The sequence below is a fragment of the Aulonocara stuartgranti genome, assembly GCF_965226115.1.
Source record: "Aulonocara stuartgranti genome assembly, chromosome: 17".
NCBI lineage: Eukaryota > Metazoa > Chordata > Actinopteri > Cichliformes > Cichlidae > Aulonocara > Aulonocara stuartgranti.
This window is the reverse complement of record NC_138953.1, coordinates 23,305,391-23,322,146: the sequence shown is the minus strand read 5'-3', so window position 1 is coordinate 23,322,146 and position 16,756 is coordinate 23,305,391. Positions and strand designations below refer to the sequence as shown.

The following is a 16,756-nucleotide window of genomic DNA, read 5'->3' as shown; positions in this document are numbered from 1 at the left end:
AAGTGTGTGATTGTCATTTATATTTTCAGGCAAAGAAGAGGTAAGTCAGTCGATACTGGCTGCAATAAAAGAGGCAAAGTTCCCCAGGACAGTTGTGACCTGAAAACATGTTTAAAGATTAAAAGCTTCTTTAGTTTCTCGCGTTCACTGACTTTCTTTAGGTTTTAGAGGCTTTAAGGGGCATTTTACACCACAGTTATTTTGTTTAAAGCACCAAAAATACCTTAAAAAATCCTTACAAGCAAAAACTTGTTGCAGAATTACTAAAAATGACTTTCGTCAGACTGGGTTAAACAATAAAATGTGGAAAGTCATCTTCTCAGAACCTTGGTAAGACATGTAGTTGCATCTAAACATGCGTCCTCCATGGTTCCATTTAAAGACGGTGATTTATTCTTTAGGCCAGATTAGCCCTCCATTATGCTAACTAGATTAGAGATCTCGCTGTGGGACACCTTCCTCCCTTACCTTCCATTTTTAATCCATCCCTCGGATTCATGCTGCCGCTTTTGTACGTTCCTTTTGGATGAGAGGCACGCTCCAATCTAATCGTCTCTTTCCTTCAGGGGAAGACGCCGGCAGACCAAGCCGATGGAGACGCTGAGCTCGCCGCCTACCTGAGCTCATCGTCTGCAAGCCACGAAGACCTGGAGACGGCCGTGTGATCGCGAACACGCTCGCGCACTCTGTGTCGCTCTGGACTCTGCGCGCTCGACGTGGAGAGGAAAACGTTTGGATTCGACTCTTCGGGCGGAGAAGTTGGAGACGAGCCAGAAGAGATGAACTGCTTCAGCTCGCAGCAGCACTGCAGAGGAGATTTTACTGGTCTACTATTTATTTGTATTTATTTATTCATATTCTATTTATTGGTTGTGCCGATTGAGTGAATGACTGATCGTAGGACTATCAGGATGCAAGTGCAATTGGACCAGCCGTCACACGTCGTGAGTTCACCTGTTTCTCATCTTATAAGGGATTCATGCATATTTTACTCCCTGAGACTTCTGCAGTGGTTTAAAGTGTATAAAGTGTCATTTCAGCGCTCGTAGGAACAGTAAAAGTTTTTGTTTGTCCCTTAAAACTTGTGCCAAAGACATTGCACTAGCGTAATGTCACATCTCGTCCCAAATTTCAGTCATTTTCCCATCATCTGTCACATAGTTTGATTTCCACGCCTTCCCTAAACTTTCTTACTCCCATGTCATTAAATATGCAACGCTAGCGTTTGCAATCACGTGCTGCCCGCTAAGTCACACATCACAAAATAAAACAAACAAAACGAACATATCCTCCCCGGGTGCGCTCGTCCTGAAGTGCTTGTAATGTTTTCCGCTTTCGGCTTCTTGCGAGTCCCGACTCAACGCCACTTCTTATCCTATCAGAGTCGTTGCTTCGCCGTGACTCATAAAAATGACAAAACGCTTGTCAGCTTTCTGACTCTTTCAAGCAGCTGATTACTTCCAGGAACACTCAGTGGACTAAATGTGTCACATTTTCTACAGACAAAACCATGATTCAGAGCTACGTGTACAGATGAGTTTTTAAAAGGTTTTTTAAAATGAGGATCTGCTCTTGCCCACTTTTAACATTTATTTTCATTTTATGTCTGCGTCACTGCATCATTTCTCCAACGTCTTGGCATGTGCTGGAGTCTGAGAGGTTCACAAAGAGATCTTTAAACTAAAGCTGCGATTGAGTTATTCGCATGTTTAAAAATTTATTGTGGCAAACATGATGGAGGGACTTTATGTTCTCCACGGTAGCCACACACACAAAAATACACAAGCTGATATTAGACGAGTGTAAATGTGATAAAGCCAGACAAAGAGCAAAATATCAGTGTTTCTCAGTGGTAGAAGCTACAAGTATTTAGCTCTATTTGCACTGTCAGTAAACCACAACAATTCAAAACATGGACACAGTTTGGCATAGAAAAAAATCAAACCTGCATGAACTGTGAAAGCTTTGAACTTTTCTCACAAACTTCTTTTAACTGCAGCTTTTTCTCCAAGTACAAACAACACACGGAACAAGTGACCGAGTGGGATCATTTATGACTCCAGTCATATCTGTGTATGTGCTGCTGTGACATTTTTATAACCAATTATGACTCGGATTGTATAACATTTAATAGAATTTTAATTAAATATGTCTGTTTTTTAGCATTATAAGCTTTGATTTTACTGGAAATGACCATTTCTAATCACTACATTGTAGAAAGGCATGTACGCTATATGGACCAAACATAAGCTGCTCAGCCATGCAGCTGAAAAACTCTGTTATATTGGGACATTATAGACATAAAAAAACATTATGAAATCAAAAGTGATCCCACCTGGTTTCAGTAGCTAAAATCTCTTGTAGATAACAAAAAGCAGCATTTTTTGGCTCTTTCTGGGATCCCAGAGAGTACAAAAATAACGGAATAATCACAACACGTTTCAGGAACCATGAGCTCATTAGCTGATGGAAAATAAATCACATTTGTGTCATAGAAATGCCTAAAATGTGCCGATCTCTGTCACATTTGTGGATATGTGCTTGTTTTCTTTGTCATATTTCTAATATTTTGCTTGTCTTGGTGAGATAAAGGTGATAAATGTTTTGCTCTGGGAGCCGTTTTGTGAAATTTCTTAGGCGAAACAAAAAAAACCCAAAAAACCCTCATATTTCAGAACAACACGGGACTCCAACTCTTTTTGTGGACAAAATTAGCGCTGAGCCATCAAACCAGTGACCGTACCAAGTGATAGTGAGAGGGGTCCAGTATTAGCCCAGTATGGAAGGAATGACGCTAACCCAAGGTTCCCGTCGTTTGCGTTTGAATTCATTTTTGGACGTTAGACCAGAGTCTGTTTAAAAAATGGGAGATTTAAAGTATTTTCGTTGCAATGTTTCTTTCAAACTAAGATTTTAACTTTTCACAGTTCGATAGTGTGTATCTGGTACTCCAGGTGTGTGCGTGTGTGTGTGTGTGTGTGTGTGTGTGTTTGCAGCATTTGTCTAAGAATAAATTAAAATCTGAGCCATGTTCAATGCAATATGAATAGATTATATCTTCTTGTTTTTGCATTTCTATGTTACTCATTTACATTACATTAATGTTTGTAACACGGTCGAGCATTTAGCACCGAGGAGTATTGAATGTGCGGTTTTGCTTCAGTGCTGGTTAGGAAAATGATTCTTGTTTCGTTCGTTCTTTTCTTTTGAGAGCACATATGTCAGTGGACTGAAATGACCCTGTGAGCTCTGCAGTAACCTGTGCTGATATTTGCAGGACATGATGCTTTCCCAATTATTTAAGGGGACATTGTAAAGAGTCGTGATCAGCCATCATAGAAGTCTGGCTCCCAAAGTCCCAGCTTACGTTTACTGCAGTGGCTTTTCTCCCTTTCCCTCAAAATTCAAACTATTAGTCGCCAACTTGTGTCCTCAGGTCTGCCCTCAGGAGGTTGGTTTGATAGAAGGTTTCCGGTACATCACAGATTGGCTCTGGAGTCCCTTTAGCGTCATAGAAAGCAGATATCCTAATATGGTTATCTCAGGGATGCGTAAATATGTACTGACAGGGTGTTGGTGCTTTGCAAGCACAACTATTCCTGTGCAAAGACAATCCCGCAGAGGCACCTATTTGTAAAATATATGGAAAATTTAAGAGCGGTAAAAACATTTGCAGTAGGAATACAGCTTGGGTCTATTTTCACTGCACTCTTATCAGCCAATCAGATGGATCAGATCTCTCTGCCCTGTTTTACCAAGGGTTAAAACGTATGATGAGTAAAGACTCGTTTATTCCAGAGCTGTGTTGTTTAAACCCTTCGAATGTTCTTAGAATTTCTTGACTGAATCCACACTTTAAACATCCAGAGCCGATGTCTCGCTCTCTTTCTCTGCAGAGGTTTCTTGTTGTAAGATGGCTTCCACAAGCCAGATATCAAACTCGGTGGCCTTCCTCCGAGTTTCAGCAGTTTACACGGACAAAATGTGTGTAAAATAAAACCACAAACTGATCATTTCCAGAAAGTGACTGTGCTCATGTAAGCTACGTTCGTTCTGAGCAGCACACACACACACACACACACACACACACACACACACACACACACACACACTCAAACACACACACAGGCTTATTATCACTCTTTCTATTTAGTAGAAACATGACTTTGAATTAAACTGTGTCTATCATCAGCGTTGGTTATGCATGTCCTTTATTTTCTTACCTCCCTGGGATTCTGTTCTGGTAACGGCATAAAAAAATGGCATTATTGATGTTTAAACTGTTCAATTGTTATCATTTTAAATGATTTATACTAAAGTTTCTTGTAAGGCTGGGCACGTGGTTTTGTTTTGTTTTTTTTTGCTTTTGTATTTTATTTTTCTGCTACTGATGATGATGATGATGGGATTACTTGAAGTTTGTTGTTTTTATTTTGTCATTTGGTAAAAGAAGATGTGACGCTGTTGTCTTGGTGTCTGACCTCATTTCCTGTTTGAGCGGTTGCCGGGGAAATCCCCTCAACACCAGCTGTTACTTGTCAAAACAAGCTGCTTAAATCTCTGACGTAACTACTCTAATGACAAGACCATAAAAGCTATAAAAAGTCTAATCTGTAATGTCAACTGGTCGTCCTGAGGGTGCACCTGGCCTCCTTATCATTGTGTCGCAAAGGGCAGAATTAAATATCAGTGTTTGTGGGATGGAGACTCGTGGAAGGTGATGGGAAGTTGGAAGCAGGAATGTCCTTCACCTGCTGTGTAATTTACTGGCAGGGTAAAATGGTGAATGGACTGATTCCTATACAGCGCTTTTCTACTCTCCTGGAGTACTCAAAGCATTCACCCATACACACCCATTCACATACGCAGTATTATCTATACTTTGAGTGCTTTCTAACTATCATTCATACGCCGATGGATGCATCGGAGAGCAAGTCGGGGTTAGTATCATGCCCAAGGATATTTGGCATGCAAACTGCTGGAGCCAACCTTTCGATCAGCAGCTGACCTGCTCTTCCTCCTGAGCTACAGCCACCCCAATCTGGTTCACCAGATAAACCAGGCAGATGGTGGTTTTGAGGGTAAAACAAATTTATTAAGGAAACAAGCTCTCTGAACTCTCTGGAAGGAGTGTCTATCCCCACTTGTACATCTTAAGCTCCTCCTACCGTGACACCGTGCTTGCTGTTTTATCATTTAACTCATTTCATAAAAAAGAAATCCAATGACCATTTCTAGCACAGTCTCACAGAAACATCCACAACTGTCTGCTGACAACATTCTCCCCTCTGTTTTCCATCTATCTGATATTCTGCAAAACTCTACCATAAACAGTCAAACAGGAAAAAAAATCCCGTTTGATGGTCTGCTCTTCTTTCGCCTGCTTCCTCCAACCCTCTGCGTGGCATTCGCTATATCCAAGAATCTTCTCTAAGGTCTTCCTCTTTTCCTCCTGCCTGGCAGCTCCACCTTCATCCACAGCCTCTCCTCTGCACCATCCCAGCCTTACTTCTCTAACCTTCTCTCCAACCTTATGCCTTCCTGGTGTGTTAATCCTTTCCCTCCTGGACTTTCTCGATAAAAATCTTCAGCTCTTCCATGCAGCATAATGATAACAACTGTGCAATCTAAAGTCTTCAGAGGTCAGGGGTTACCACCGTGACAAGCCTCTTTGATAAAGGAGTCACAGAGAAGCCTGGAGCCTGAGCCTCTGTTTGGATATTAAAAACCAGCCATGTTTAATATGATCATGAAGTTTAAAAGTGACACAGAATAAGAAAAAGCATAAAAAATCCAATTTAAATGGTAAATGGTAAATGGCCTGTATTTATATAGCGCTTTACTAGTCCCTAAGGACCCCAAAGCGCTTTACATATCCAGTCATCCACCCATTCACGCACAACATTAAGCCAACATTAGTCTGTTTGGAGCACCAGGCAGGTGGATTTAAGTGCATCATGATTATATATGAAATAATTTTATTCATCATGATTTTATTTTTGCACCTTTGTGGATACAAAAGTGTCTTTGAAGCACTCTGACTGTTTCACATTCATAACCCAGGATTCAACAAGCAGCCACTTGAAGAAATTCTGCCCCGCCTTTCTTTACTGTTTGATATCTGAGTCATAAACTTGTTTGAACCTTCACCCATATTACAGTTTAATAAAGAAGAAAGAAAATCCCCAATGACACATGGATGAGACATTCCACATGTAGATATCCCCGATTCACACCTGGGAACGAATGTGGAGAACTTCTCTGAGCGAAAAACTGAGTATTTTCTGAGCAGTTTAAGGCCTTCTTTTAAGAACTGAGATTGATTTGATTGATTAAACTTTAAAAACCTCCAGATTTGGTTGCATACTTTGTGAAATACTTCCTCTTTTTAATTTAACCCAAATCACAATGAACATCAGTCAGAGCCAGCTCACGATCATGTAGACTTACTCTCTTCAGTGTGAAATGCTCATGCAGAAATCGATTCTTTTACTTCCCTACATCAAGAATCCATCCAAATTCCACGGACCCCAGTCAGTCACAGCGAGACAGACATGCCCACAGTAGGCACAGAGTCACTCACTGACCCAACGCAGATTTCTTTGTCTTCCTCGTGTTGTTTTAATTGCTTTTATGGGCCTAAGATCACCTAAACATGATTTGGTAACTGAAAGGAAAGTTAGATGATTATGAAGAATCCTGCAGACACTTCAAACTGTCAAAGTCTTAAGCAATTACTAATTTTTCAGGCTTTATTTATCCCAGTGGGATTGTTTTTTTTCTTCATATGGTGTACAATCACCACACCCCACTTCCTTTGTCCTCCACTTGTCTGCTTTCAAACTTTGTAAAGGACACACTGCATGCCATGCTGAGATATGCCAAGTTATCAGATACAACTTACCAATGTTTGTTTGGTAAGGTGTCTGTTATCTGACTAAGTGTTATTTGGTTTTACAAAAGGAAATTCTTCTGAACTCAGTGAGGCACGTAAAGTCCCCAAACAATGAAAATGAAAGAAGCCCTCTGTGCACAAAGAAAAACTTTAAAGATGGTCTCCTGGAGAGCTCAGCAGCAATTTGAAAAAAAATGAGAAGCACATCTGGATCCTAGGAAACAAAAAAAAAAAAAGGAAAGTACTGTTGGGACACCTGCTGTCTAAACAATGGCGTGTGACACACAGAAACCCCCAGTGGAAACAAGCGTGAAATTCTTTGCTCCTTATAAATAAAACTGGTTTCTTGGCAATGTTATACTCAAGCTCTCCTTGCAGTGACGTGCAGGAGCTTGGGGATTTTTTCCTGCCTTACCTGCTGATTGTGGAGCTTGATGACCGTCTGGTAAGGGCATGCCTATGGAGCTCCTGGAATGTGGACACAACTACTTTTAGTCTGAGCTTTCATTTCTGCTCAGATCAATGTTTCTATGCACAGTGGTGTCACTCTCACCTTTATGTTGCAGCAGTTAAGCAAGCATGAAGGCAGATTTAGAGGTTAGCAGGGTAACCTGTTGCTGTAATAACAGGATGTTTAAAAAAAAATGAACAAGAAAACTTCCAGTTTATGATTCCAAACATTGGATAGACAATTATGGACGCTTGTTTCTTCCACTAATTGTACATCAAATTTCAGGTTAAATATCTCAAAATTTTAACTCAGTATTTCAAAATTGAGGTTACGATTGAGGTTAGTGTTCCTCTGAGACTAACTTGAAGTGCTGGAAAAATAAACTTGAAATTTTGTGCTATGTGAATGTGCATGTGAAGTTTATGGGAATTTAAAGCAGTTCAACTTTTGTTCTTCTTTTTCTGCCTAATTAAAAGGTGTAATATTAGCAACGAATCTGTGCACTGGGGACCATGGAGGCCCAGGGGGGAATTGTATCTGCAGAAATAAAGTCAAGGCCTCCCTTGGCCTGTGTTTGTTTGACTATTTTTATTTTTAATCGTTAATATAAGCTTCTTAAGATCTTCCCCTGATAAAGACCCTCCATATTATAACACCTACTGAAACCATCTAGTCAGTATTCGTCCATTTAATTTAATTTTTTTTATAAACGAATTAAAACTAAACTTTCTTTCTATGAGAAACTAAACTGCAAGCTCTGGAAACTGACTGAAATCCACTCAACTAAAAACAAAAACTTGGAATTACCCAAGATTCAATTTTGGGTTTTTTTTTGAAAAAAAAAAGCAGCAAGTTTAGTTGGAATTATTAAGCGATTAATCACGGAGGATAGTTGTTGTGAAATGCACACTGACATTGTCAAAAGATGAAAGTGATGCAAGTGTACAAACGTGCGTAGAGGATTGGGGGGTTTATTTTGTCGTGCATTAAATACGTTTTTTGTTCATTAAATGTACAACAGAGAAAAATGTGCAGATGATCTGTCAAAAAAAAGTGCTCAGGAATGTGATCACCCACTTTTATCCAGAAATCTAGAAGCTGCGCTTTGCAGTTTCTGGCAAAGTGATTTATAGATACGGACTTGAAAAACATTTTCAAGGAAAATTTGGCCGAGAGGACAGCAAAATGTGCAACAAATACAAGATAACACAGGCAGCGTCGAACACAGGGTTGCTGAGTCATAATACCTACGAAGCACGTCGTCTTATTTATTCCATATAATTGATTATCTTTGATCAACTGTGCTAACTACTGCCTGTTTGCGGAAATCACCGTTTTCTGACATTTACAGACCACTTCTGTCTGTGCGAGAGAAAATCAGGTAAGAATATACCCTAACCACATGCATTTAAAAATGTTTGTGTATTTTTTATGTAATTACTTGTAATCGAAAATTACGCCCCGCTGGAAAATAAATTAATTCCCCCTCCAAAAAGGTCTTACGAGATATGTAATCCGAAGAAAAGTTTGTTCGGTTTGTCTCGTCGTAGCTGGAGCTACGTCATAGCACGTCAGCGCGTGACAAAGTCGCCATACTTAAACAGGCTCGTGGACTCCGACCGGCGCATAGTTCACTCAGTGACTATACGAGTTGGTGTGGCAAGTGTTTTTCCTTCGTTTAGCGTCTGTTTGACCGCTCGGACCGTAAGTATATCTGTTTTTGTGTATTCTAGAACTACTTGAAGTATTTAAAAGTGCTTCCGTGTAGCTGACAGGTCGTTTTTACTCACATAAAGTACACATTAAGTTTAACTTTCTAACTCTTCTTCTTCTTTTTATCGTGTTGTTAAACTCAGGGGCAGTCTCGGTTGGGTTGTTGTTGTCTAACATTTACAGCCACTTAAGCTCAGTCAAACAATGGCGGCTCGAGTTTACAGCTACTTTTACACAACTTCACCGGCTAAAGTTTCAAAGTCAAAAGATATACAATAAAGTTTTTCTTTCATGGCTAACGTAGAGTAGCTAGCTAGCTAGGTCGTCTTAACACGGATTTCTGACGGCTTTGACCCAGAGAAACACGGCGCATCACGGTTAGTTGTGGCTTCAGGAGTTCCCGGTGTATTTCATTGAGTTTGGTGAAACTATCAGCTGTTTGCCGAGACACGCCTCGACAAAGTCCTGAAGTCAAGAGGAGGAGCCACACAACAACACTTTAACATTAAGCTGACTTTAATTACAGGAATATTACAGATGTTCACAGTTTGGACATGAGGATTTAACAGGTACCAGTTAGACTACATTTAAACACGTCAGGGTGATTTATCCAGTCAAGTGTGTCAGTGTTCTCATTTTAAAATTTAAACCTTTTTTATTGTATATTTTTGTAGTCACATGTATTTTTTTATGTTTAACTAAAGCTAAAAACTAAACTATGAGTTAAAGTCGTTTTTAGCAACTAAAGTAGAAATACTTTTTTAGGTCATGGTTCAGTTTGGTCAAATTGCCGGATGACTCTTTGGCGTGTATTATTTATTTATTTATTTCAGAGTGCGGATGACGACTGAGTCACCTGTCTTCACAAAGTGAAACCAGGTGTTTGTCTATTTTAAATTGTAATATCTAATCTAAACTTCTTAAATTCTTCCCCTGACAAAGACCCTTCATGTTATAATACTTACTGAAACAATCGAGTCAGAATTCGTTTATTTAAATATATTTTATAAACTAACAAAAACGAAACTGAAACGAAACTTTTCTTATCCAAATCTAAACTGAAAGCTCTGGAGACTGACTCAAATCAGCTAAGCTAAAAACAGAAACTGGAAATAGGCAAGATTAAAACTTTTTAGACTAAACTACAGCAACCTTAATTGGAGAGATTAATCACTGAGGATGTAAATTTGACCACATCTGACATTTTAAAATATGAAATTGATGCAAGTGAACAAAGAAAGTATGATTAAAGGATTCGGGGTTTATTTTAGTCGAGCACAAAATATATTTTTGTTCATTAAATGGATGAAAGTAACAGGAAAATGAACAGATTTCAGTTTAATCTGTGTTACACAGTCATTACCTTAAATATTAAAGACACTTCATGTGCCAGAAACACTGAGCACACTTATTAATTATACAGCCGGCAGGTTGTACAAAATAACACGAACAAGCGGAGTCATGCATTTGTCACAAATAACATGATGTATGCTTAAAGGAAGAATTTTCCTTGCTCAAAATGGGATGTGATTTCTCAGGAAAGCATCATTGTCTTGCTAATACTTGAGACAAGTCTTTGTTGCCTCACTTAAAAGAAACCAGTGCATTTTCTTTCATTTCTGCCTTTAGACAGTAAAACCATGCTTAGAAAATAGTTCAGATATCTCTTTAGCTATTTGGGTAATTTTTCCAGGAAACCCCCACTTCCATGAAGAAAATTACCTCTCACATGATGGCTGGGTCTCAGTTTGACTCTTCTTTTTTCGTAACAGTAAGCCAAGATGACAAACGGACACATCGAAATCTACGACCCCATTCCCCGCCCTGCTGGCCGCTCCACTGGTACATACCACGACCCCGAGTCTACCCCAAACGTGGCGAACATGGAGGACACAGTGGAGTTCAGAGTCCTAATGGCCTACGTGACGAGGAGACGACCAAACACACAGAGGAGCCCGGTCAGGGAAAGTGGTGGGGATGACTCAGATGGACATGTCAAAACTCCACTAAAGACACCAACACAGACTGAGAACAAGCTCACAGAAAAGAAAAACAGAAAGAAGGGGAGGAGATTGAAACGCATGTTGAGCATTTTCAGCTGCACCAGGCCTCAGACGAAGAATGAAGAAGACGAGGAGGAGGAGGAGCAGCAGCAGAAACCAATGGAGCCTGCTGATGAAGTCTCATTCAGATGTTTCCCTGCTACAGGTGAGGAGAATAAAGGTGTAGCCTTAGATAACACGACAATTAGCCTCGCTGATTAATGTGCACCATAGTTTTGTTTATAAAATATTAGTTCACTATCATAACATGCAAATAAAATCGTTCACTGTGAAACTGATGCCTGAAATACACTAGAAGACTGACATCCGGCACTGTCTCACCGATAAAGACTCCAGGTTACACGTTTTAGTCTTAAATCAGCAGAGTGATAAAAACCCGAGGTAATCTTAAACATGTTGGATTTTTATTGAAACAGTAAGGCAGGAAAAGTACCAGCTCCAACTGGAACTTAATCATTGACAACTTTATCAACACTGTCATGATTTTTATTGTAGTGAGGGGCATTGACATTGGTGTAAGGTTCACAGGAAAAATCTGACAACGTTATAAGTTTTTATGGAAACTGGAAGAAAGTTTTTGTGCTGTAGAGGCGGGTAAAATGAAGAAGATCCTCTTGTTTTGTTTAGAAATGGGTGAAAGTCAATACCAGGTCGAAGATGTCACACTAAGAGTCCTAAACTCTCAAAAAGTGTTCTTTTATAAGTGCGAGAGGACAAAAACACCAGAAAATATTTACTTGTTGCAGAACTTTTTGTCTTAAAAAATGTCTGAGTCGACTGTCAACAGCATGCCATAAAAATATTACAAAGGTAATTTTGTGGACCTCAGCCCTTTTTATTTCTTTTTAGTGCGACGGGTGAACATCCTGCTGGTTTCACGCTTAAACTGGTTTGAGTCCAGTTTGAATTCTGCAAAGTCAGGTGACCTGAAGACAGGTTTTAGTTTCTCATAAACGCTCATAATTACAGATAAGACCAACTCGAGGTTCTCGAAATGTAAAAGCATGGACGACCAGAAAGTGAAACTATGCTAAGTGTATGCAAAGTGCTGCCCAATACTTTAATGCTCTACTTTATTTCAGTTCAACTTGCTTTTTTTGTTTTTGATAGACAGATTTTTCTGCCGGAGCCAAAAAGTTAGACAGAGCTTATGAAATAATTTTAACATGTTTTTGTTAGTCAGGTTTTCTTGTGGCAAAGCAATGAACAAAATCAGTTTATGAATGGGACATTTTAACCCCAGTAAATGTGCTTGTATATTCCACCCAGTTAAATAAGGTCAGTCAACTATTTGAGTCATCGCAGTTCCCTAAAAGGTTTTGAGCTTCTTTGTAAAGTCACTGGGATATGCCAGAAAACATTTGAGGACCACTGGGCTGAATCACTCACTTAACCATAAGACTTATTGGTTTCTTGCGTTTTTCCTGTTTCACAAGCGTATACAGGCGTATATTTTACCCGGCCGATCAGCCACCGCTTACTGTGACACCGTCCTTTTAGGGTCTGATTTGATATGTTTGTTCCATTTTTCCAGATGAGCCTGAAAAGGAGGAGGAGGACGAGAAGGCGAGTGAGGTAGCGAGCAGACTGATGGAGCTTGCTGATGAAATCCAATTAATTCCTCCAAATATAGAGTCGGATTCCCCAGAAAATGGTGAGTTTCTTCTTTTAAGATTCATTTGTATCTCTTAAAAGGATTAAAACTAACCTGATGAGTGACACAGAATACACATGTGAACGCTCTCACAGGAAAAACCAAAGAATTACCCAGGAATAGTAAAACATTTGAGGCGGTGCCTGTTAGAGAGCCAACAGAAACATGGTATGCAGCCTTAGGAGAAGGAAGTTAAATTCTTCTGTGAACTCGGTCAAGACGGGCAGCGCTAACCCAGCAGGTTCTCTGGTAACAGAACAAACAGGAGTTCCTGGAGGAAACAAATCAAGCACAGGGGGAACATGCAGCACAAAACAAAAGGGCCCCGTCTGGGTTCAGATGGCTGACTGCTGGGTCACTTTATGCATCTAGGGCAGATCAGATGTTCCCTGAGTAATGCATGTGTAATGTTTGCACATCACATTGTAGTTTGCCCAGTTTAGCTGAAGTTAAGTCAATATTTGGGTAATTGGATGACTTAAAGATGGTGTTTTAATAAGGCGTCCATTTCCACCTTAATTTGGTAGAAAAGTAAAATCTGAAAAGCGTTTTCTAGCTTGTAGAAACTGATTACCCACTGAGAACAATCGGTTCTAAATGAATGCTGTAATAGTTTAGTTTAAGATCCCCAACAGCAGCAGATTCTCCAGGTTCAGTAAAAAAAATGTGCCCACCAGTAATACCCCTTCATGTTTTCATAGCCGAGACGCCACCAAACAAGTTTTACTAGTTTTACACGACAGACATTTATAGAAGGCACTGCGAAGTTCTGGGTCTAGATTCAGCGTTGTTTACATGCCCAACACATTTTTTTTCCGTCTTTGTAATCATGGCAGCTGAAGTTGGTGCCTTATTAAAGCAATCAGCAATTGCAATATGTTTTTTCATATATATATAGATAAAAGTGTGCGCCTTTAATCCCTTAAATGTTGTCTGTCTTGTGTTGTTGCTGCTGATAATCGGGTCTTCTGTTCCTTTTAAGATGAGGTGGAGAAGATAATTGGTCTGCTGCTGAGAGAAACTGGAGACAAATATGACGGCAAGGTACAAAAACAACTTTGATCTGATGTGAAAAACAACAGAATATCTTCCTTTAGGAAGTAGTTTACCACCAGTTTGTGTCATGTGATCGCGCTTCTGCTGAGTGGTTTTGGTTTTTCACGCATCCTCACGTGCAGGTCACAGATATTTCCGTTATTTGTGAACATATAATTAAAAAAATTATATGTTCACATTCCTCCAAATCAGAAACTTCATTATTACTTAGTTGGTGTTTTGTTTGTTTTTTCATCTTTAGTGACTGAACTTTATTTGTTTTTTGTTCTTTGTTTTGTGTGTGTGTGTGTGTGTGTGTGTGTGTGTGTGTGTGTGTGTGTGTGTGTGTGTGTGCGCGCGCGCGCGCGCGTGCGCCTTGTCAGGTGTTGAAAGATGCCAACATAGCAGCAGAGCTCTTCTGGAATTACGATTTCTTTAAGAAGTTAATAAACACCTTCCTGATACGAGTGGGCCTCAGGAGCCCCTCGCCCAACTCTCCAGGGCCGCAGGCGTCTCAAAAAACCCAGATGGCTGTGATGTGTGAGGTAAGAGCGGCTTAAGCTATCAGTGAAACTATGAATCTTAGTGAGACTAACGCTGGAGGAGTTACCAGAGTAGGAAACTCTAAGGGGCCTTTATGCTTTCCATGTCGCTGGTGTGACGAGGCGGCTGGACATGCACGTCTTGATTTGGCCACCGCAGCTGGGTTAAAGGTGCAAGTGTATGATCCTGTCAGTTTTTACTGCCATTTTAATGACATTGCAGTACAGATGCTCAGGTATGCAGATATATAGAGGGAGATGTTGGAACTGTTCGAAGACTTCTCCTATATCAGCGCTTACGTGGAGATATTGTCTCCACAGCAGCTTCCTGTGCCTTAACGGCGGGCATAAATAAGAGTGGCTGTGAGCTGCAGGAGCTGTGGTCAGGTAGCACAAATTGCTGTAGTTTCAATAACAATCACATATCGTTTATCGGTATCCTTGACTACGAACAAGTGATATACGCCCTGAAAAATCAACAGGTCAGTTCCTAGTTAGCAGTAAGTAAACCTAGGAGCAAGAAGACTATTCACTTATAAATCAGGTTCACTCCAGGATAAAAACCGTTTAAAACCCCCCCAAAAACAAACAAACAAAAAAAAAACTTGAAATGAGTCTGTGTATACTCGGGCAGGTGTGGCAGTGTGAGGGACACCTGTTTGCTGAGTTTTGGGAGTCATGTACAGGTCTGCTGACTCATTTTCACATGACTGTCTTGGCTAACCTCTGAAGACATCTGTTTTTCTTGTTTCAGGTCACCACTCGTCTGTCAGCTGTGGAAACGTTGCCCACAAACCGCCTGCTGAACCATGGCGCTCGATACATACAGAATAACTTTTCATCCTGGGTGCAGGACCAAGGAGGATATGTACGTTTAAAACAAAAGCCTTCTTAATTAAACCATTAGCTTGACCTGTTGAAGTTTTAAAAACACTCAAGTATCTGCTTATTTTGCAGGATGCAGCGTTTGATGAGACTGAGGAAGTCGACTGAAAGCAGAAGGGACGTGGTTTACAAGCTCCACAGCTCCCCCTGTTGGCCAAAACCTGCACGGACTGTAGCTTCAGGAGCTACTAACATTAACAATGAACTCTAACAGCACAACAGGACATCTTGGAACTGTACAGAGAATAAAAATGAGTTTACAGACTGCAAAACATCAGAGCCAATTTCTCACAGATCATGTAATAGTTCTTATATTTAAGTTTCAGTGAGATTTAAATAAGATATTTCTTGTTTTTTTTACATGTCTGAAATTTTGTATAAATGCATTACATGTTTTGCAAACTTATGCACTGATTTTTTTCTTTTTTTTTTTTTTTCTTGTGATCTGATGGACCATCACATTGAATTAAAAAAGTTGAATAATGAAGCACTTGCACTTTTCCCTTAAAAAAAAAAAGCCCCCAAAAAAGCCCCCAAACAAATTGAACAGCAGTGACAAAGCATTCATGTGTTTCTAATGTTGTTTACTATTGTTTCTAATATTTGCACACAAAAAAAGAACTCAGGAGGAGACACGGATCCCTGTGGCGTTTTCGTATGGAAGTAAATATCTGTTAAACATGTGAAGAAAGGCCCCTGCTTATCCGGGGGAAAAGCAGCAGCCAAAGAAAGTTTGTTTCTGTGCCCTGTAACAGATTTTCAGTATGTAAAGGGAATATGACTATGGAGGGGGGGGAAAAAAAAGCTCAGGTTAATTAAAAGCAGTCTTTGTTTGTATTAAGTGCTTCCTGGTCACTTTAATGTGCATATTTATAGTTCACCAAAACCCAAATGACCATAAATTTAAAAAAGCCTTTTATTAATATTCATGTCAAAAGCCATGACCTCAAAATAAAAAGGCATATCAAGATTTCTACTTCTCAAATATGAGATAAGGAACTTGAAACAGGCTTGTGGACAGTCGAAGCAAGCTTCCATAAATTGGACGCTTTACTAAAGTCTGGCTTTTGCTCACTGGGTGTGAAGAAAAAAAAATTAAACTACTACAAAGAAATTCAGTTAAAAGTGTCCTTGGGCAAGACACTTCACCTACCGCCTACTGGTGTTGGCCAGAAGGGCCGATGGCGCGATATGGCAGCCTCGCTTCTGTCAGTCTGCCCCAGGGCAGCTAGTTTTAATAAAGCTTAGCAAAAAAATTGCTAAAGAAAGAAAACATGTTTGCAGTTCAAGAGTTACATGCACAAGTTGTGTGATTATTTTTTAAAGCTAGAATATATGAAAATGTTATGGTTGTTGGGATTCAGCCACTCAGTGTGTAGTAAAGAAGTCCAGGACATGTTTTATGTATTCAGTTAAACAAAAAACAAAATCCAGATGTCTGGCCTTTGATATGACCCTATCTTACCAATGTTCCGCTGCCAATAAACATTTTCTTTGTCCTCTACCTGCGGACACCTG

The 16,756-nt window shown here is 39.8% G+C and overlaps 2 protein-coding genes across 3 annotated transcripts in view; both read left to right on the top strand.

Annotated features, from left to right (window-relative positions):
- The window catches only part of dgki (diacylglycerol kinase, iota), a 103,240-nt gene extending 98,772 nt beyond the window's left edge, over window positions 1-4,468 (top strand). For both annotated transcript variants that reach the window (XM_082510604.1, XM_082510603.1), the window contains one exon: window positions 567-4,468. In XM_082510604.1, the coding sequence (XP_082366730.1) occupies window positions 567-665 (99 nt within the window). In that variant the 3' untranslated portion in view covers window positions 666-4,468. The remainder of the gene's footprint in view (window positions 1-566) is intronic.
- A 4,447-nt stretch (window positions 4,469-8,915) lies between these two features.
- On the top strand, window positions 8,916-16,075 carry LOC309692279 (uncharacterized protein). Its single transcript, XM_082510618.1, has 7 exons — window positions 8,916-9,050; window positions 10,832-11,267; window positions 12,657-12,776; window positions 13,759-13,820; window positions 14,195-14,356; window positions 15,108-15,221; window positions 15,311-16,075. Exons 2-7 carry the CDS (start codon window positions 10,841-10,843, stop codon window positions 15,344-15,346), a joined length of 921 nt encoding a protein of 306 aa, XP_082366744.1. The 5' UTR covers window positions 8,916-9,050; window positions 10,832-10,840; the 3' UTR covers window positions 15,347-16,075.
- The last annotated feature ends 681 nt before the right edge of the window (window positions 16,076-16,756 follow it).